Source organism: Brachyhypopomus gauderio, chromosome 12, assembly GCF_052324685.1.
Source record: "Brachyhypopomus gauderio isolate BG-103 chromosome 12, BGAUD_0.2, whole genome shotgun sequence".
Lineage (NCBI taxonomy): Eukaryota > Metazoa > Chordata > Actinopteri > Gymnotiformes > Hypopomidae > Brachyhypopomus > Brachyhypopomus gauderio.
The window spans coordinates 18,410,611-18,433,289 of NC_135222.1; the positions used below are offsets into that span (position 1 = coordinate 18,410,611).

Here is a 22,679-nt window from a genome sequence, read left to right on the forward strand (position 1 = left end):
CCCCTTACAACCAGAGATACGGTCTCTGCTTACAACCCATGTACCGAAAGGTCTGTCTCTCACCTGAGGATATTGAATAGCTTTACCACGGACGTAGTTTTGGGGGGGGACGGGGGGGACATGTCCCCCCCACTTTTTCAAAAGCCGGTTTTGGTCCCCCCCAGTTTTTACAGTTAAAACCAAATATTTAAGTAGTGACAAAGTCATGTCCCCCCCACTTTTTAACGGTAAAAAAACCAATATCCAAATAGCGACAAATCTAGCACTAGGATCATGCAGCACCCCCCCCCCCCCCCCCCGCTTAACAGTTCGCCACCCCAGGTTGTGTCCCCCCCACTTGTGAAATCAAAACTACGTCCATGAGCTTTACACTGACTGGATCTATGCATGTGCACTGACTGAAGAAGCACCGTGGTAAATGTCAGGGAGGTGGAGGAGGGTGATGGGCTCTTGCTGGGCTCCTAAATGCCAGCCTCAATCCGGCTGCTTTCACTGGCCTGGGTGAAATCAGGACATGGGCAAAGATGGTACAGTGAAGCACTTAACAATTTTTATTTTCTAGGTAACATCATGTTGTGACAGAGAAATTGATGAATTGGTACCCATGTGAATTGTGATTGTAAACTATGACTGCAAAGCATGTTTAACATTTACTGAATCATTTTGCAACAAGGCAGTGTAAAACATTACAGAGCAGGTCTATAAGCTCAAAATGATTTGAAAACTCCTAAGATCATACTATATACCAAAAGCCATCCCATAGGCCCAGGCATCCTGCTGCAAACGGCAGGTCCTCTGTCCTGCCATTCATCTCTCCCATTTGAGGATGCTTTACTCTTGCACTGTGCTGTTTCAACTACCACAGGGTGCTTTGTTTAGACAGGCTAAGCAATCACATCTGATCAGAACCATTTCCCCCAGCACCAACCACACAAGTGGATGCTTCCCTTTCAGCCTTCACTGCTGTCCACTTAACACCAAGACCTTCTAAAGTCCAAACTGGACCACAGTGGTGTAGTCGATTCAGTCCGAGACCACAAGCCAATCCAAACTCACAAACGAGAGAATAATCGCTGAGTTGTTCCCTTGGGGCTGTGAGTGAAGATGAAGAGTTGTCCAGCTGCACTCTTCTCTGAAGACTAGCTCACTGGCCGTGTCTCAGCCTCACAACTCGGGCGAGCGTTGTCCCCCTGAGGAGTGGACGACGAAGGTGCATCTTCACAAGCCCTGTGATCGGCACCCACAGCTTCCGACACATTATTGAACCCTTGTGCCCTGCAGAAGCCACACAATGCCCGAGAAGTCAACTGACAGCTGATAACATTGGTTAACACAGCGAATCAGAATTCCTTTATCGCCAAAGCTTTTAAAATCCCAGCATACTCCAGCAAAGTGGAGTCCCTCTATTATGACACAGAAGAGGAAATCTCCTGTGGCCAAATGGACATTTAATAAAAACATTGGTGCATATTTTAAGTGTAAAAACACATAAACAGCCCTTTCATGAATAAATAATATATATGTTTTGTACAATTTAATTGCTGTAATTTAAAATTACATGCCTAATAGAAGAATTCTAAAAGCAGATTAAGTTATAGTAAAAGTACCATTAAGGTTAACCTATTTTAGTTTGTAAGATACAAAAGGTCATTTTTTTCCGCCCAGTGTTGCGTTCTGGAAGGGTAAATGGAGAGTACACTCACATTAAGAGCTCGTGCAGCTCCCTCTTGATTTTGTTGATGAGGGGGGGACCGTGGAACACCAGCGCGGTGTAGACCTGGACCAGGGAGGCACCAGCACGGATCTTCTCCAGGGCGTCTTGTCCACTGGCAACTCCACCCACTCCGACTATGGGCACCTTCCCTGTGAGCAATCGTGCAAACCCGCCCGCTTCATGTCACCTGTGGTCGAGGAGACATGGCGGGCGGTGGGCCTCATCGGCCTTCATGATAGAGTGGTTTTTACCATTAGTCAGGGCGTACATCTCCTGCACTGTGCGTGTAGACAGGTCCTTGAGGGGCTGTCCGCTCAACCCCCCAGCTTCAGTCCTATTGGGGCCCTGCAGGCTGTCTGGTCTGGACACCGTGGTGTTGGAGACTATTAAACCGTCTACACCAAGCTTAGAGACAAAGGTAAGCACATCAACACAGGGCATGTCTGTGTCTTAAGAGATAGTTGTGTACACTGTACAGAGTACATATTCTCAACAGAATTAGACAAGCCCACTATAACCGGACAGCCATTTACAGCTCTGTATTTTTCACATGTCAACAGAATAACATCTGAAATGCATGGAAATCTCTGTAGGAAACAGGCATTGATTGGGTTTGTGTGTGTGACTGCTGAGAGGAAACCTAACTGATCACTAGTCTGCTGCTTGGTGGTCCAAAATACTAGTTTAGTTTTTACTTTGCGCTGACATTTACAGCCAAAGCAAAATAATAAATGTTAGAAAAATGTGAAGGCCTTTCTCTTGTTTATGTGTAGTTAAGTAATGAGGCGAAAGAAAAATATTGCCAATTATACCACCGGCTTTTCCCCAAAACATTTTACTTAATTCATAAGTAAATTGCTGATATGCTAAAATCAGCATGCAAATTTTATACTTCCAGCTAGCTAATAAATGTGCCTGTTAGCTTGCTAATAGACCTGAACAGCATTTTTTTAACAGGGCAATTTTTTAAATAGGGAAACCATTAGGTTAATAATAATTCCAGTAATCTTCATCACTATAAACATAATCACAAACATCCGACATTACAAGCCACCAAAGCAGAAACTATTTTTAGTTTAAAATTTAGTGTCAAATTCCTGGATGTTCCATGTACCAGAGCATGCATCACTGACCTCTGTGATGACTTCAGCAATGTCCTGCTTGTCCTGTTCAGAAAGGTCAGGGGCGATCTTCACCATTACAGGTCGTCTTGTCCCTGGCAGAGAGTCTCGCTCTTTTAATACCTGTGCACACGCAAACCCACACGGGCACAAATACAACACAAAAACAACTTTAACAAAGCATTCTGGATTACAAAAGAACAGAAATGGAAACAACCACAGGGCCCCGGTTACATCACATGAAAAAGAACAGAAAATACTCTGAGTGAAGAGAAATAAGCCAAACGCCACCCTTCTGTGGCGCAAAGCCACTGGCCGTCTTTTAGCATCCAGCAATTGAACTTTGCTCTACCTTGGCCACTAGATGGCGCAGTTCTTCCTTGCCCTGTAGGTTTCTGAGGCCTGGGGTGTTGGGGCTGCTGACATTCACAACCAGGTAGTCAGCCAGGGGTCCGAGAGCCCGGACTCCAGCCAGATAATCGGCCACGGCATCAGCAGACAGCTTGTTCTTGCCGAGGTTAATACCGAGTGGCTTGCCTGCTATGGGAGTACAGACAACCCTGTTACAGGAGGTGTGTGTGTTTGTGTGAATCCTCCAACATGAGCGAGGTCAGAGATCACATTGAGATTTACCTCTCGTGAGTTCTGACTGAACATCTTCTCTGGATTTTAATTTTTCATGAACTGCTAAAATACCACAGCTGTTGAACCCATATCTGAAACACACACACACACACACACACACACACACACACACACACACACACACACACACACACACACACACACACACACACACACACACACACACATAGTGTTATCATTACCTTTAAGTTAATGCCAACCTGTAAAGTATGAGAGGTCCCTTCAAGATTTTAAGATCAACCTTTAAAGGCTTTTCAGGCTAGGCTGATCAAATTACTAAAGCATCCTTCAAAGAAAAAACAATACTATTTCATTTCTGTTTTGTCGACAGTTTGCCACAGGCTGTATGTAAGCACATTATTCTCAAGGCAATTATTCCTGTAAAATACACTCCTTCTATCTCATCTCATTTGCATCTCATGTCTGACTCCTTTTGTCTCACCTCACTTACATCTCACGTCGGACTCCTTTTTTCTCAACTCACTTGCGTCTCACATCTGACTCCTTTTGGCTCGCATTAATCACACAATGCTTTTCAGCTTGCTTTATGTGAATGTACACTCTGTAAATCAGGTATTGATCTGTGATCTAGCCGATGTCTTTCCTATCGGTCTAAATTTACTGCTGCTAAAACATGGACAGTGATGGAACCGTCACTGAAATGACGAATCGGCCTAAGTCACCTACCGCATCAGTACAATGAATAAGATGGTCCATAAATCAATAGGTATTCTGATAGAAAGGTGTCAATATACCACAGGAGAGGGAGCCTCACAAATGTTATGCAGTACGCATAGCTAAAAAAGGATTTGCCATTCAAAACCCGCAGCGCTGACACTGAGACGTCTACGTCAATGGGAGCGTGTCCAGTGTGAAACATTTTCAAAATGCTGTTTAAATGTGAGAGAACCCACGGAGTCCTCTCACTCCAGCGTATGTGGCAAAGCAGTTCGCAGCTGTGAATTTAAACACAAGCCATGTATTTTTCATTCACCTTCTCCATAGCGAGTCGTTCTGAAGTGCCGGCACAGATATTACTGATTCAAACAGGCTCATTTTGGCTCAAGGCGAATAGAATGTTCAAACAATCTGCATCTCATTTAAATAAAATTGGATAGTCATTTGACAAAGTACACAATCACTTCAACAGCTCTAAGCCTCCGCATGCATTAACATGGATTTCAAGAGGTAGGCTAATGCTAACGCAGTCCAGCATAAAGGAGTACTGTTTCATTCTGTTGATGTGCTTCAGCCATGAACGGCCATTTCTCATTTTGTACAGAGGCTCATCATAACGAACATGTTTGTGCAAATGATCACATCAGCTACAACGTCCATCAAACAAATTAAGAAATGACATCAAGGGTTCATTTCAAAACACTGCTGTTACAGGAACAAGATTGTACAGTTGAGCCTGACACACTGGATTACACAGCCTAGCTTTAGGAACTACATTTCCCAGCTGTGGTCCCAGATTAGCCCTTGATGTCATGTTACTAGGAGAGCGACCCTTCCGCACACCTGTTAATGACTGCCTGGTCGGCCTCCAGCCTAAACACCCGGGGCTTGGGGTTGCCCTCCTGGGGCTGAGGGGTGACTGTGCCCACCTCCACGAAGCCAAATCCCAGCCGGTAAAGGCCGTCGACCGCCTCTGCATTCTTGTCGAAGCCAGCCGCCATGCCCACGGGATTCCTGAAGCGCTGACCCAGCACGCTCACCTCCTGGCCAAACAAAAGCAGCCCTGACCGGTCACACAAGCTAGACACGTATGGAACAGCAGCACCTCGCAATATGAAACGGGTCTGGGTAGGTTCAGATGCACAATCTCATTCTGTAGTATGACTTCAGTGTTCAACAGGTACATCTGCAGATGCGTACAATTGCAGTTATAGCATATAACAGATCAACAAAGCATAAGTACTAATGTCTGAGCAAAGGCAGAACTAATACAAAATTCTACTGAAGTAATAATATTGTTAGAAAGACATTTGAACATCAGTGATGTGCAAATAACAAAATGTGCAATAACAGTGTTATACTCCATAATTTAATGGTACACTATGGTACAAGATTTAGCCTGAAACATAACATTATGCATTTAAAGAAAAATCTATCTGCCTCAACAGGTGAAAACACCCAAACTGAATCACAAAGGGCAGTGTTTGTATTGCACTGACCAGCGAGGCAGGATCCTCGTAGCGGTTTCGGGGCACGAGCCCGAGGGCCAGGAGGCGGACGCTCATCACGTGGGCGGTTTCCGGGTCCACCAGCCTCCGCAGGGCGGGCATCAGGGCGGCCGCATAGAAGCGCTCGTCGCCGCTGGCGGTCAGGTAGCCCAGGAACAGTGCGCCACCGCACCCCAGGATCTTCACCGCCTCCTTCAGTCGCGCCTGTGCAACACAAAAGACAAGCTGGACGATCTGCTTAGCAAACGTCTCTAATGTTAACCACTATCTTGGGGGGGGGGGGGGGGTCAACAGTCTGGAAATTCACAATTTGTTTGTTTCGTATACTACTCACAAATGGGGCATATATCACAAATATCCCCAGACGTAGCGCTCTGGTACTTGTCTGAGGACTTTTTTTTCAAAATGTGTGAAATGCATTTAAAGAATCTTTATGTATGTATGTTCGTAAAGCACAAAGGGGAAATATTAGTTCGCTGTCTGGCTAGAAGATTAAACAGCATTTCCATGTGCAACATTCTGTAAAAGACTGAATAACGGTAGGTGTTAAATGTATCATAGGTTACAATTGCTGTACGTTTTGATACGGTTACATAGTTAATATATTAATAAAATTAAAATAATCCAGAGAAGCAGCACTTTTAAAAGTTAACAAGATACCTTCAGCTGTCTCGCCATGCTCGCTCACGTTGTAAACACTAGCTGCTCACTTCCGTAAAGAGTTATCGCGATGTTTAGACCACCAAATCTCGGGGACTTCGCTGCAAATGCGTTTGTGTGTGACGTGTGCATCGCAAGATCTATAGTCACACTCGCTTCCATCTTCAGTTCTTCACTGTGCCACATTTACACTAATGCAGCTATATATTTGTGTTGCAAGACATAGAAGAGTCGTGTACATTAGATTTCAGTACGGAATCTTTATATGCAAGACACGCATAGTCCAGACTAAATTAGGCCTGTAACTGGTTTTTCGAGGTGTTTGTATTCTTTAATTTACTGTATAATTCATAAACTTGTATGCATTAACCATTTTTGCTCATACAGGTATACAAGTGAATTGAGCAAAATCCTTACATTTATTTTCTGACCACAAAGTACTGTGAAGAACTTCCAATCTAGAAATCAGACCTTAGGTTAAGCCAAGTTAAATCAGACTTTGCATGTACTTTGAGTGCCTGCTGTCATTTTCCTAATGAGGTTAGCTCACATTCACTGTTTTCACAAGAAGAGTTGAAACATTTGCCTAAGATGGGACTGAAACTCCTTGTTTTTCAGTCTATCGTCTTCACTGCGAATGAAGTTTGCTGGTCTTTCTACAATGGCTTTGCTAAGGCAGATATTCATATACTGCTGGATTTCAGGGACTTTTTTAGCTACTTCTGACTTCTGTGGTGACAATAGCAACGGCCCCACATACACAGATGTTGCCAAATGTGTTTTGGAGAATATATGTTATGAATTTGCTATGGTGCCACAGACGTGGGCCCAGGCAAGAGATACATGTGAGAACAGAGGGGGGAAACTTCTCAGGGTCCTGGACTGTAAAGTGAAGCAGTTCTTACTCAACCTGTCCGTGGAAGTCGGGGCCACGACTGGAGCCTGGTGGGTTTCCAAGCCTCTGATGGGACTGTACATGAACACCTCTGAGAATGGTGAGTAGTAAATCTCAGGCCAGACTAGCTTTAAATGAATACACAACTGTACAGAATACTTCAATGTTAAAAAGGAAAGAGAAATATACTGAAACCAGTTTTTAATGCTTTGGGAAATAAAAACTTTTTTGAGGTTTAATCCTGGAGTTTTATCACTAAACTGAGGTGAGTGTGTGATGATTCAAGCATGTAGTTTGCACATGCTAATTGGTAACCATAAGATTAATAAGACTTTTTGATAACTAGTTTTAATGCTTGCTCTCTATTAACCTTTTTGGGTTGCCATGTAACACACGTTCAAACAGATTATAAATAAACAAACATGCAAACAAAAAGAGAAAAAAAAATCAACTTGTAATTTTGGCCTAATGTCTCAAATCTGGACATATGCTAAATATAAATGCTGGCTATATGCTAAATACTAGTACTGTAAATTACATGATACTAAAAATATTCATTGCATCCAACACAACAACAACAGTAGACCATCTGGACTGGGACCAGTATATCTGTCACAGGGTCCAGGGGGGTGTTCCGATCTGAAGATTTTAGCCTAATTTGTTAAAAAATAGCATCAAAATCGCTATGTTGCCAATACTGCTGCTGCTTTGTCACCATTCACAAAATGGTGTGTCTCACTTCTCATTTAGTGGCCGGTGGGGGGGGGGGGGGGGGGGGTCAAGGATGCTGTGACTGGATTCCAGGACCCCCCCCCCCCCCCCCCCCCCCCCCCCAGAACCGCACTGATCCAACAGCATAAATCTTGCAGCACCCTGTACATGTGAAAAACATGTTTATTCTATGTGAAAAAAATATTTAAAAAAAAATTTTAGCTCTGAATGGAAGGTGGAAAATGTATATCCAGGAGTTGGAGTTTTGAATGGTATGGATTGTTGTGTATGGTAAATGCAGTCTTGATTGTCGTGTATGGTAAATGCAGTCTCACATGTTAATACAGCTGCTAGCAGTAATGGAGGTCCCCCTAAGCCGCCATTTTGCACATATGTGACGATGGATCCGTTCCAGCTGATGTCCACATCTAACTGTAATATGGCCCTGGGTCACCTGTGCACTCTGGGTATACAAGAATACATACATCTCAATATTACTTTTACTTTGAATCAGTATTGATAGCAAATTCACAGTATGAAATTAAATATGGGTATATTAATCTCTTTCAACCAAATCAAAGATTAAAGATTCTTTACTCCTTCAGATTTTGAAATACAAGTGAGTTCTCCAGGAAATACTAGAAAGCGCCGAGAGGCAAATCAGGACCCAAACAGTAAGGCGATGTATTTTAACAAGAAAAGAATTATTGAATATTATTTATATATATATATATATATATATATATATATATATATATATATATATATATATATATATATATATATACACACTGTGTGTATATGATACTATATATTCTCTATACGGACACCATTTTTCTTTCTCAGACACAGATTCTTTTTCTCTCTCTCAATCTCTTTCTCTTACAGTTAACAACCTATTAGGCAGTATGAAATCAGCAATGCAAGATCCAACAGCTCTCATAGAGGTTTGTGAGATAAGATGTTTATTTAAATAAGATTATACTGTACATTTGGCTTGTGCTGATGCATTTTCTCTGAACTACCTGTCAACTCTCATGGTATAATTTGCAGAAAGCCATCAATATATTATCTGTACTAGAAACAGAACTGGTGCAGATATCACCGCAGGGACAGGTACACTCATCTTTTTGTTATTTTGACACATACTTTCTTAGTTTTGGTATTGAAACTATAGATTAATCATTAAAGGTTTGATGTGTAAGGCTGAGGTTTTCAGACATAATAACCTAATGCTCATATAAAAGTATTATTACCTAAAATGAAATGAAATTCCACAATGTATCTTCTTGATACAAACATCAATAATTAGCATAACAAATGTAGTTGGATTGTTGGATTTTCATTACACTTCTTGTCATGTTTTGGTTGGATCTCTGTGTAACTGTGCAGAGTGGACATGTTTGTCATGCCTCTGTGGCTATTATGTTTTTGTTTTATTTTGGGTTTTTTTTTTAAGCACGGATAATGTTCAGATATTATATATACATGCATATCTAAGACTATGCTGTGACAAGTTAAAATTTACAACAGAATTTTTAATTTATTGCACCATTCTGGTGTTTTGCCGTAGGTGTACGTAGTTGAATAATCACATATTATAATTTGAAAATGCTCTGAAAATACAAATCCATTGAAAGTGCATATAGTGCACAAACCCACCCCTGCCTCTCACATATAAAGGGAAAAATCTTGGATGTTCTGCATAGGATGTCGTGAGGATGCATGCGATCTAATTTTCTTTGTCTTCCCATTTCAACTGACAGCTTCAATATCTCCAAAACCTATACAACAGCATACAGTTCAATGGACCAGAAAAGTACGAGCTCATTGTTAATTGCACTGGAGGAATGCTGATGTACTCTCTAGAGCAGTGTAACAATAGTAGCCAGCCTCCTCAAAATGTAAGATGAAAAAAAAAAAACAACTATTTATAAAAAAAAATACATATACTTTCCTGCACTATACTCTTCACAGTACATGCTGTACACTACCAAGTGTGTCTTTATCCAACAGTATGGAGACCTGCTTGATGTCGCTAATATGATTTATGAGGAGATTAGTCAACAGATGCTCGTCAACGGGACTGATGAAAGTGTTCTGCAACTTGTAACGGGCACCCTTTATGGAAGCAGGTAGGTCCAGACTGAAAATAACATTGCACTTAACCACGGGGCATTTAGTAAGTAAGTAAGTAAGTAATCTTTATTTATAGAGCACTTTTAAAACAACTTTCGTTGACCAAAGTGCTGTACATAAAAGTAACGAGAGAAAGAAAAAAAAAAAAAAAAAAGACAATATAAAAGGATCAAGAACAAGAACTAAAATACATGAAATAAAATGAGATTAAAATCAGAATAAATGAAATAAAATCAAATCAAATAAAATCAAATAAAATCACCTCTCACTACTCAAATGCCAGTTCATAAAAATAGGTTTTTAGCTGAGATTTAAAAACAGCAGCTGAAGGTGCGAGGCGGATATTTAGGGGAAGAGTATTCCAAAGCCTCGGAGCATAAACTGCAAACGCACGATCTCCCTTAAGCTTAAGACGAGCCCTAGGAACAGCTAACAAGTTCTGTGAGGCAGATCTCAGCGATCGCTTAGAGGCAGTAAACGACAGCAGATCACTGAGATAAGCCGGAGCTTGACCATTTAGTGCTTTAAAAACAAATAAAAGCACTTTAAACTGTATCCTGTACTGAACAGGCAGCCAGTGTAATGAGGCGAGGACCGGTTTGATATGGTCTCTCTTCTTGGTGTTGGTCAGTAATCTTGCTTCTGCATTTTGGACTAACTGTAAACGCTGCAGTAGAGACTGGTTGATCCCAATATACAACGAATTACAGTAGTCGATTCTTGAGGAAATAAAAGCATGAATAACTTTTTCCAGATCAGCAAAACTAAGAAATGGCTTCATTTTAGCTATATTTCTGAGCTGGTAAAAGCTGGACCTTACCACAGAATTAATTTGCTTATCAAATCTGAGGTCTGAATCAAAGATAACACCAGATTTCTCACACTCTTCTTCACTGATGTAGACAAACGACCAAGGCTGCCTGAGACACTATCAGCATCATGACCACCACCAAAAATAATGACCTCAGACTTGCCTTCATTCAGATGAAGAAAATTAACTGACATCCATTTCTTAATGTCTTCCAGACAGTTGCAAAGAGAAGCCAAGGAGCGATTATCATTTGGTCTAATTGGAATATAAAGCTGTATATCATCAGCATAAAGGTGAAAGCTAACATTGTGCTTCCTGATGATATGACCTAATGGTAACAAATATAGAGAAAAGAGGAGGGGCCCTAATATAGATCCTTGTGGAACACCACATGAGACATTCGCAGAGGAAGATGAGCTATTACTAAAATTCACTGAAAAGGTTCTATTCTTGAGATAGGACCTGAACCAATTCAGGGCCTCTCCTTGCAACCCTGCCCACTTCTCTAGATGACCAATTAGTATGCCATGATCAACAATATCAAAAGCTGAGCTAAGATCCAATAAAATGAGGATGGCACAATTACCTTGATCAACGGTGACTAGTAGGTCATTGGTGACCTTTAAAAGAGCAGATTCAGTGCTGTGCTTTGCCTTAAAACCAGATTGAAAAATCTCAAAAATACCACATTTACTTAAAAATGGTAAAAGCTGAGAATATACAATTTTTTCAAGCAGCTTAGCTAAGAATGGTAATTTAGAAATAGGCCTGTAGTTACTAACCACTGCAGCATCAAGATTAGGCTTTTTTAGCAGTGGTGTAACTACAGCATGTTTGAAGCTTACTGGAACCGTGCCAGTAATTAGAGAGACATTAATGATATCCAGGACAAGTGGTCCCACAATACCAAATGTCTCCCCAAGCAATTTTGGGGGCATCACATCAAGTGAGGAGGTTGTTGGCTTAGTTTTTTGCACCAAATCTGATAGTTCCGATAAAGTAACAGTCTCAACCTCTTTAAACACACTAATGCATGGGGATGGTAGAGGAGATTCAAAACCCATGTCAGTTATGCTAGATCTAGTTTTTTCAATTTTCTCAACAAAAAAAATTAAGAACTCTTCGCACAGGCTATGGGACGGGACATATCCAGCCTCGAGTAATGGTTTCAGTACAGAATTAATTGTACTAAACAATACTTTGGGCCTATTGAGATTTTTGGCAATTAAACTAGAGAAATACGTTTCTCTTGCAGACTTAACAGCCATTTGGTAGTTATCCAGGCAGGCCTTCAAAATGTCCCAACTAACTTGAAGTCTGTCCTTTTTCCACTTACGCTCTGCTCTTCTACAAGCCTGTCTGATTTCCTGAGTGACTGAACTTAACCATGGCTGATTTTTTGGTTTAAAGCGTTTAAATTTCTTGGGGGCAATGACGTCCAGAACAGAAGCACAGTTATAATTAAAAGAATCTACCAACTCATCAACATTCCCATGTGTCTGACCACAACTGGGCCATTTTACCGTATCAGAGAAGGTAGTGATAAAATCCTGGGCCGTCGAAGGAGTGACAATCCTTGACCAGTGCCCTAAAACAGGAATAGGGAAAATGTGCAAAAAAGGTTGAGCTAAAAACCACTGCAAATACATTTAGAGATGTATTTGGTGATTACTACACCAAACATAACTGCATGCTCATGTGAAGCCATGCAGCCATATAGTTTTGACCTTGACCTTCTGTTCTTACTAAAGGAGGACGCCACAACAGATGGATGGCATGTTGATTGGGTCTACAGAGAGTGGTCCCTACTTCCAGCTGCCATCTTTCTCTGCAATGCAGTCGCAGCTTCCCGATGGCTTAGTCACTGTTCAGGTGTGACGCGTCATTCAGACGTCTGGATCTGCCAAATGCCTGCCTCCATGAACTACTTATGAGCTATCTATGAACTATCAATGAGCAGAGGTGTCAATTCCAGGTTCAGAACGTAAAATTCCTCACCAGGATTTTGCTCAAGCTTGCTAGATTTTCTAATGAGTGCAATCCATGTAAAATTAGTATAATTTTAGTATAGACCAGGGGTCACCAACGTGGTGGGCACCATGTCGCCCGCGAGAACGTTATGAGTCGCCCGCGGGCTTGTTTTAAAAACAGCTCACTATATTGCCATGCACCAAAGCGCTGCATCATTTATGTTTTTGCTGCTATTAGTGATTGTCCGCGGTTGCTAGCGGTCAATAACCCCCCCCCCCCCCCCCCCCCCCCGGCTCAACAACTTTCTTTCTGGTAGCCCTCCGCAATAATTGGTATCCAAGAAGTAGCTCCCAACTTCAAAAAGGTTGGTGACCCCTGGTATAGACAATCTATGAACTATCTATGAACTATCTATGAACTATCTATGGGCTATCTATGACTTATCTATGAACTATCTATGAAGTATCTATGAATTATTTATGATCTACCTATGACCTATCTATGAACCATATGAACTACCTATTACTGATTTCTAGTCTATTGTAGAACAGATTGTATTGCGCTGCAGGACTGACGGATGTCATCATACATAGGAGGATGAGATCTAAAATGTTACTTGTGATGATGGGATGTTATTTGTCTGCACCTCTCCTAGCTGATGAATTACAATATGAACCCACTGAGTCAAAACTCCAACGAAAGCATCACTGGAAGTGTTTGCAGTCTGTCACTGAAGTCTAAAACGTCAGATATTAATCTCAATAATCTCACAGATTATATTGAGGTGATAACTCCTTCCTTTATCTTTCATAACAGGGCTCTATAATCATTTAGTATTAGCTAACATAAGGATACAAGGTAGTAGTGGACTGCTGTAATGCGTTCCACTCTCTTTTGCATTCTCTCTCTCTCTCTCTCCCTCTCTCTCTCTCTCTCTCTCTCTCTTTCTGCAGATGTTTCTACCTCGTGATGGAGTCGTGGACCCAACACCTGTGAACATGTCCTTAAAAGAAGGATTTGCTGTCATCACATCCTTTGACATAACTGACACAAATTCAACTGTGTTGGTTTCTGCGACACCAGACCAGAATGTTTCTCTCCAGTTGCGGCTCTCCCAAGCCCACCAATCCAACCTTACCAGCACCCAAGAAAGCACAGTCCTCAACGGCCAAGGTAAAGACTGTAAGGAAAAGTCACATTTTCTGTTTCCACATCACTGGAATGGCGTTCAGATATAAGTCAGATATAAGTGATTGGGATTTAAAGCTACATTACATGTAGTTCTGTACATTAAGGCAAATAAATTGGTCACCACAATGTTCATTCTGATATAAGGCTTAAATAAGATAGTAAGTAAGTAAGTAAGTAAGTAAAATTTTATTTATATAGCACGTTTAAAACAAAGTGCTGCACAATAGAAAAAAGACATTCCCACCCCTAATCACCCACCGCAAACACAGAACAAACATTAACATTTACACAATCCTTAATCCACAGTTTGTTAGCTGCCAAATGCTAAAGAATAAAAGTGTGTTTTAAGTTTGGATTTAAAACTCGTCACAGACGGTGCATTTCTGACATCAGTTGGAAGTCCATTCCAAAGCCTTGGTGCAGCAACAGTGAAGGCACGATCCCCTTTTTGTTTAAGACGAGATCTTGGAACTGTTAGAAATGATTGGGTCGAAGACCTTAAAGCTCTTGGGGGCACATACATACAGAGCATGTCCACAATATATGCTGGTGCAAGTCCATTTAAGGCTTTAAAAACCATCAATGCTATTTTGAACTGGATTCTGTAATGCACTGGGAGCCAATGCAGGGATGCCAAAATTGGGGTGATGTGTTCTCTTTTTTTGGTACCAGTTAATAATCTGGCTGCACTATTCTGAACTAACTGTAAGCGTGACAGAGTTGCTCCATTAATACCAAAATACAGTGCATTGCAGTAATCCAATCTAGATGTAGTAAAAGCATGAATGACCTTTTCAAGATCTGAAGTACTAAGAAACGACTTTAATTTGGAGATTGTTCTTAGCTGGAAAAAGCAGCCCTTGACTATTGCATTAATTTGCTTCTCAAATTTGAATTCTGAATCAAAGATGACCCCAAGGTTTTTAACCTGAGTTTTCAGATAGGGTTTTAAAGGGCCTAGATTTTCCTTTAGATGGTTAGTTATTGAAGGAGGCCCAAACAGAATAACCTCTGTTTTACTGTCATTCAATTGAAGAAAGCTTTGAGTCATCCAGTTTTTTATGTCCATGATGCACTCATTGAGTCTATCTAGAGGGTGATGATTCCCAGGTTTCAAAGGTAAGTACAGTTGTAAATCATCCGCATAACAATGAAATGAGATTCCATGCTTACGAATTATTTGACCAAGGGGAAGCATATATAATGAAAAAAGAACAGGGCCTAAAATTGATCCTTGTGGAACCCCAGAAGTCACCATGGTAGAGGTAGAAAAGTATTTGCCAATGCTCACTGAAAAGGTCCTGTTTTTAATATAAGAGGTAAACCAACTAAGTGCCACACTCTTGATTCCAACACAGTATTCCAGGCGTTCAATGAGTAAATCATGGTTGACAGTATCAAATGCAGCGCTCAAGTCCAGCAGAACCAAGACTGAAGAACCTCCAGAATCAGCATTATATAAGAGGTCGTTGGTAACTTTTAAAAGAGCAGACTCTGTGCTGTGAAATGCCCTAAAACCTGATTGAAAAGTCTCATAAATTTTGTTGCTGTCAATGAAACAGGTTAGTTGAGTTAAAACAGCTCTTTCTAAGATCTTAGACAGAAAAGATAGCTTTGATATAGGCCGGTAGTTACTCAGATCCCCTATATCCAGATTATGCTTCTTTAAGAGAGGCTGTACAACTGCATGTTTAAAACACTCGGGAATTGTGCCAGAGGCTAAACTTGCATTTATAATTAACAAAACATCAGGGCCAATTGTGTCAAAGATTTCCTTAAAAAACCAAGATGGAAGAACATCATCAGCAGAGTTAGAACACTTCATTTGAGAAACAATGTCAGCTAACTGAGACAAGGAGATTGGGTCAAATTTCTCAAATGTTGGAATACCCAGCTTATAAACAGCAGGACTAAACACCGACGTTGATATATTAGCTCTAATATTATTAACCTTGGCCAGAAAGAAATCAAGAAAAGCCTCACAGTTTTTTGAGGATGCTTCAGGGCTAATGTGTGGAACATGGTTGAGTACTGAATTTATTGTATTAAACAGAAATTTAGGGTTATGCTGATTTTTTGAAATCATTTCTGAAAAATATTTTGCTATACATCACCACCATCCAACACTGATATTCCTAGAATGACGTTCCAGAATAATTGTACATGTGCAATTCCATAGTGTGACTGTAAAGTGACTTTCAAGGCTATAAAGTGGACATCACTGAAGTTGTCATAAAAAAAACACCTTTTCTACATTTGTTTTGACTTGCTTCACCTGAAACAGAGGATTACCGTTGGCTCATCACCCCAGAGATGCTGGAAGGTAGTACGGGCACCTGGCATGTCAGCATAACGCTAAACAACTCCAATTCAAGCCAACCAGTGACCATCTCACTTTCTCTTCTGACATTTAAGTGTATGTTTTGGGACACAGTACAAAATGAATGGAGTATCTTTGGTTGTAAGGTGAGTGTTTAACTGTTTAACTGTGTTATCGTATCTATAACCTATAGTCTCTACATTATTTTTCTATAACTAACTTATTCCAATTCCCAAGAACTCAGCAGTGTTCTAAAGCCCTTTTGGTCTTTGACAGCAGAAAGCTCAAACGTGGACAGTATCAAAAATTATGGCAGCACTCAAATGACATGCCATCAAGTGTGAGACACATGTGTCCCGATTTCCAGGTGATACGTCTATATTTGACCTCTGTCGCACAGGTCGGCCCCAAATCGATGCCCAGCATGACCCACTGTTTGTGTAATCACAACACGATTTACGGGAGCTCCTTTTTCGTGATGCCCAACCACGTGGACCTGTCCCAGACCGCCGCGCTCTTCGCCACCGTGCAGCAGAACTACGTGGTGGTGGTGGTGCTCAGCGCGTTCTTTTTCCTCTACCTGATCATCGTAATGTGGGCCTGGTACGCTGACCGGCGGGCACTGCGAACGGTACTGCACTTCTAGACATGCTCCATTCCGTGGATCCACATGTCACATGCATGCTGGTCAGGCTAGAGCACTTTCTCCAACTTTTTGTTTTTTCTAGAGGAAGATGACACTGTTGGAGGACAATCACCCATGTGCTAGTTATAACTACCTGCTCAACATACAAACAGGGAACCGAAGTGGGGCCGGCACTTCGGCTAAGGTGAGCAGGACTGATAAACAGTGGATGTCTGGGAAGTAAATGAAGCCCCAACATGCGTAAGACATTCAAAAGAGTTGTTGATTTAGGGAAAGTATTACATTGGACGAAGTGCCTGTAGTTTCTGTTTTCTTTGTAGGTTATGATTATTCTGGAAGGCACTGAAGGGGTGAGCAAGCCCCATCACCTGTCTGACCCAGACAAGCTAGTGTTTGAGAAGGGGGGGGTCGACATGTTCCTGCTGAGCTGTCCCTTCCCTTTGGGAGAACTTCAGAGCGTCAAGCTATGGCACGACAACTCCGGAGGGCACCCTGACTGGTGAACACGACTTTAAATATCCCTCTCTTTGCATAGGCTTTGAATACATTTTCACGTGGAATATACACGGAATACCTGTAAACAATAAAATCCTTCTGACCTTGTGGTCTGACATTTAACACTGAACACTTCCGAGCAACTTGGAAATTATATTAAAAATAAGGTTAAGAGCTTCATTGGCTCAAATTTTAATCCACCTTATTTTCCCCTACTACACCAAATTTGATCTTCTGATGAAAGTTTCAGTCCTTAATTAAAATGGCAGATATGAGAATAGGGCAAGAAACAAAGTTTATTATCATTACTCTTATGTTCTGTTATGTATTCTATTTGACCAGGTACTTGAACAAGGTGACAGTGCAGGACCTGCAGACTCGGAACGTTTGGCACTTTCTGTGTTCCACGTGGCTCAATTCCACAGGAGACAGCACATGTGCCAGGATCTTCAACCCAGCGAAGATGAATGAGATTGCCAGTTTTGGGTGCCAAAATGATTATAAATAAACAGAAATCTAAGGGACAGCTTTATTATTATTATTATTATTATTCAGTCTTGCTTATATATGCATTTCCTGTTCTCCACCTCAGCAATATTTTCCACACGCGTACCTCCACTGGGTTCCGGGACGAACACATTTGGATATCGGTTGTTGATCCTCCGAGACACAGCCCCTTCACCCGTGTGCAGAGGGTGTCCTGCTGCATGTCCCTGCTACTGTGCACCATGGCCATCAACATCATGTTCTGGAACATTCCCAAAGATGGAGACTCTCCTGTCATCTTCAAGATAGGTACGAGTGCCCCGTCAGTAGCAATCAGCATCAGAATGCAAATTTCATATCCCTTGACGTTCGTCATCGTGTCTAGTACAGTATCAGGAGATTCAAAGTCATATAGTCAGCTTGACAAGCACCTGTGTGACCGAGATTCTACGTAGAATAAACACTTTTGTCATGTGTGTGTATCAATAAACACAGTGGCAAGATTAAGGAGAAAATCCAAATAGTCAGGTGTTGAAATGTAGCACAGCAGCGAGCAGTTCAAACACATGGATGATGTCCCTGTGATTCTGCAGGGTCTTATTCGCTGACCTGGCAGCAAATCATGGTGGCGGTGGAGAGTGCCCTGCTCATGTTCCCCATCAACATCCTCATCGTTACCATATTCCGCAGCATCAAGCCGCGTATTCTTGATGCCAAAGACGAGCCCAAGACCGGGGACAGACCCAGTGCTGTTTCCATTCACACCATTCTCAAGGTCGAGAGCACTGTAGATGCTGTGGCCGCTGTAGCTACTGTGGCCATTGTCTATCTTAATCCTCAGTTCTTCTGCAGAAACAACCTCAGATACCAAAGTTGTGTTGAGGAACTTAAGTGGCTTCCAATGCAACTAGCTTCTAGTTCTGAATATTGTGACATTTCAGTGTCGAAGTCTCATAAAGAACCTGTCTCCTTTGTTTAGGACACCCAGGACATTCTGGATCTTCTCAGCAGAAGTCCCAAAAATCAGACTGTGCCAATGCAGCAAAAGCCAGAGTCAAGTGCAGATCTATTCTCAGCACTGAATCAACTGCATGACCTCATTCACATTATACAAGGTTCCTCCACTACATCTATTGCATGGCTACCATTCTTTCCTAGCATTTGAAAACACCCTCCTTTTAAGTGAACTAAGGTCATGCACAGACATTAAAGTGATTATTGGGAAATCTTGAAGTGCTTGTCTTCATGTAGATCATGCTGACATTGAGGTCAATAGGAGCCTTTTTGCATGCATATTATATGCACATTTATACAGTTTATACATATTTATAGATTACTACTTTGTGGCCTAGAGCTATTGCTATTTATCACATGTAGAATCCCAGTGACAATTTGGGGATTGGACCCTTGAACAAACACTGTGCATTTTGTCAGTGTGCCGACTACTGTCTGCATTGGAAAAAAGCTCTCTGTGTGATGTTGGAGTGAAAGCCCGTCCCGCGTGTGCTCACAGGGGAAGGAGAGAGCAGTCCACACTGGGCCCACTGCAGCCGCTTCGTCTTCTGCTCGCTGTGCCACCTGGCTCTGCTGCTGGAGAAGGCGGGGGAGAAGTCCTTCCTGAACCCAGAGGAGCTGCAACTGGCCAGGAACACCGTGAGCCCCATGCTGAAGATGGCTGAGATGGTCTTCGTCAGCCACACGGTCCAGAGGTAAGAATTAAGAAAAATAAGTGATGTCACGTGTTTGTGTGTATGAGTGTCTTTCACACTATGTGTACACCAGCTTGAAGTGATGAACTACACCAATAACAGAATCTCTGCTCTATCTGTCACCTCTAGTCACTCTGGTGATTCAGGCAGGCTGTGCAAACAAAGTTAATACGTTTTGTGTTTGCATAGATTGGATATTTGGCTTGTAACTGAGTCTGTCAACAAACCTAAACAAACATACAAAAATGTGTTTCGGGGCAGTTTTGGGAAGGTGGCAAAAAAGTTACATAGAGCCCTGTACTATAACCGTCATGCACCCAGTTGTTTGTTGTTATTGCTTGTAGACATTAATTTACTTAATCCGGTTTATTATTTAAAATACATGCACTGCAGACAAAGTGTGAACAGAAACAGAAACACTGAATGTGATATAGTGGTTGAGAGTTAGTGTTTGTTTTATCCCTCTTTTTTATCCTAGCCCTGCACCCGTACCTGCAAAGGAGAAAAAACAGGGGTGCAAGCTACCATGGTGGTTCGTTTTTGTTGGCTGGACTCTTCTTCTTGGTATAAGTGGGGTGTCTACCTTCTTCACCCTGATCTATGGCTTCCAGTACGGGAAGGAGTCATCTATTCAGTGGGTGGTCACCCTCACGCTATCTCTCTTCCAGAGTATTTTTATCATCCAGCCTCTGAAGGTAAATATGACAGCTTACACAATACATCACTTCTCAAGTGGTGACAGCATGCTGTTGAACCTGATGGATTTTGGTCGAAACGGCAGGTTGTGGGTCTGGCTATCTTCTTCGCACTCATCTTGAGACCCGTGGCAGTGGAGGACAATGAGGAGGTGGAGCTCTTGTTGCAGGGTAAGAACAAGATGCTTCGGGTCAGTACCAAATACGCAGAACATGCAGCAGAACACGCAGTTGAAATCAAACCCAAAATCTGAACGAGTTGTTTGCCTTCTTATGCCTTTCTGAGTTCTTACGTTTCAGACTCTGGTGGGTTTTCCCTTTGAAAGAGAGATGTATGTTGTTACTGAAACATTTGTACATTTCTACAGAACAGCGGAGAAGATGCGAGGTGTTCTGCGGACGGCACATTTCGTGATGCGAGGACGAGCACCAAGAGGAGGTCGTGTTGGAAACCGATGCTGAAATTCTGCATTTTCATTTCTGAGATTTTAATGTAGCAAATGGTGTGGCTGCATGTCCAGTCTTTTACATCATAATGGACTGCATGTCCAGTCTTTTACATCATAATGGACTGCATGTACCGTCTTTTAAATCATAATGGGTTGTATGTCCTGTCTTTTACATCATAATGGGCTGTATGTTCTGTCTTTAACATCATAATGGGCTGCACATGTCTTGATTTTCCCTTAAATGAAATGTTGTATATAGTTCACTAGCAGGTCTCTGTAAACAAACTTACACTGCAGACTATAAGTATCTGGACAGTCTTTGCTATTTTGACATTGTACACTCTGGATTTAAAGCATTAACTAATTAATTCAGAAGTATTTATTTGCATTATATTATTGGGCGAACACTGTTGAAAACACAGTTCTTTTTATCTACCATAACGATAGCTTCATTTCAGGGGAAAAACAAGGTTTATACCTGACAAAAACAATAGCCTTGAAATAGAAAATGAATTAACATACACCTTTACACTCAAATCTACTAAACTGGAGTACAAAAGTCAAAACCACAAAATGACTCACATGCTTATATTTACTGTATATTTAAATGTAGTTTAACTAAATATAACAAAATGGCAATAACCTGATCAGACAAAATGCTAATGTGCATGTACAAATGCATTTAATATTCAAGATCAACACAGCAAAAGAAAATTCTGTGTTGCTGCACTGTATGGTTTCATTTGTGATAAAATATCTGGGTTAATAAAATAAAAAAATTATTTTATAGTTTTATTCATTTGTTTGACCTTTATTGGTGAGCATGTCTATTCTCAGGTCATAAACTTCAATATTCATAAAAAAAAATCTAATTCACTGCTTTGTTGAAATGTCAAAACGGAAAGCAGATGTTTGTGTTTTTTTGGCAGAGATAACACTACCTCCTGTGGAATTTGATATTTATCAAACAAGAGCTTTAAACACTTACTTTTTACTACTGTATGAGCAATCCAGGAATAAAAGAGCTTGCCACATCTTAATTTGAGTTTAAATTTAACCCTCATCTCAACGGCAAATTCTCAGTTTCAATGATAAATACTAAATGGGAGTTAATTTAATGTTGATACCTCCCAAATGTAAATCATAGTCCAAGGATCGATCGTTACCCGTCTCCTTAAACGCTAACCTCTTAATTGCACGCTTCCTCTAGCTGCACATGTACTAATGAGGCACTTCCCCACATTTCAGCTTCCGCCCAATGGGAGGTGAGGTGTCAATTACCATTTTAAGTGGTCGTGACAGAGGAAGCCCTGTCCAGGAAGTGGACACCACCAGTCCTGCTCCCCTCTCCCGCCGTGCCGGTGGTTTCGCACATGGCCCCTGCGCTGGGGAGGTCTGGCTCACGCTATTAACCTCGATGTCCTCCCCCGTACTGCTGGGTACCTGTGCAGCTGCCATGGGAACACCTGCAGGATGAAACTGGCCTAACGTGTTCACATTCAGACCGGTCAGCAGCACACTGCATATCCCGTACATGTTCTGGTTAAAAATTAGCATATCTGGCAGATTCAGGTCATCAAATCAGCCCATTATTGTCCAAATATATTAATATCTATCTAGCTGCAGTGTATGCAGTGTAGAATTGACATTTATTTTAACAGTAGTTATTAGTAGTGGTTATTAACAGGACAATTAACAGTAGTCATTAGTAGTCAACAGTAGTCATTAGTAGTCGGGGCAGTCATGGTCTGGTGGTTAGGGAACTGGTGCTTTAGGCTCTTAATTAAGGTGAATTATTTAAGGTTTATGGAAACCATAACATAATGCCAAACAGG

The 22,679-nt window shown here is 41.4% G+C and overlaps 2 protein-coding genes across 2 annotated transcripts; one reads left to right on the plus strand and one right to left on the minus strand.

Moving 5' to 3' along the window:
* Positions 1 to 528: 528 nt before the first annotated feature.
* Positions 529 to 6,436, minus strand: dhodh (dihydroorotate dehydrogenase). The gene is made up of 9 exons (XM_077023469.1): positions 6,327 to 6,436; positions 5,658 to 5,870; positions 5,002 to 5,201; positions 3,469 to 3,551; positions 3,188 to 3,375; positions 2,848 to 2,958; positions 1,966 to 2,119; positions 1,704 to 1,863; positions 529 to 1,275 (listed from the first exon to the last, which is right to left on the minus strand). Exons 1-9 carry the CDS (start codon positions 6,342 to 6,344, stop codon positions 1,140 to 1,142), a joined length of 1,263 nt encoding a protein of 420 aa, XP_076879584.1. The 5' UTR covers positions 6,345 to 6,436; the 3' UTR covers positions 529 to 1,139.
* Positions 5,863 to 21,611, plus strand: pkd1l3 (polycystic kidney disease 1-like 3). The gene is made up of 23 exons (XM_077023468.1): positions 5,863 to 6,205; positions 6,945 to 7,321; positions 8,280 to 8,399; positions 8,538 to 8,606; positions 8,821 to 8,879; positions 8,986 to 9,048; positions 9,699 to 9,836; positions 9,949 to 10,067; positions 12,634 to 12,754; positions 13,509 to 13,637; positions 13,807 to 14,026; positions 16,329 to 16,510; positions 16,765 to 16,995; positions 17,093 to 17,194; positions 17,331 to 17,509; positions 17,848 to 17,991; positions 18,098 to 18,300; positions 18,585 to 18,766; positions 18,971 to 19,106; positions 19,505 to 19,700; positions 20,179 to 20,395; positions 20,482 to 20,566; positions 20,764 to 21,611. The coding sequence occupies exons 2-23, from the start codon at positions 6,964 to 6,966 to the stop codon at positions 20,808 to 20,810; spliced, it is 3,300 nt and encodes a 1,099-aa protein (XP_076879583.1). The 5' UTR covers positions 5,863 to 6,205; positions 6,945 to 6,963; the 3' UTR covers positions 20,811 to 21,611.
* The last annotated feature ends 1,068 nt before the right edge of the window (positions 21,612 to 22,679 follow it).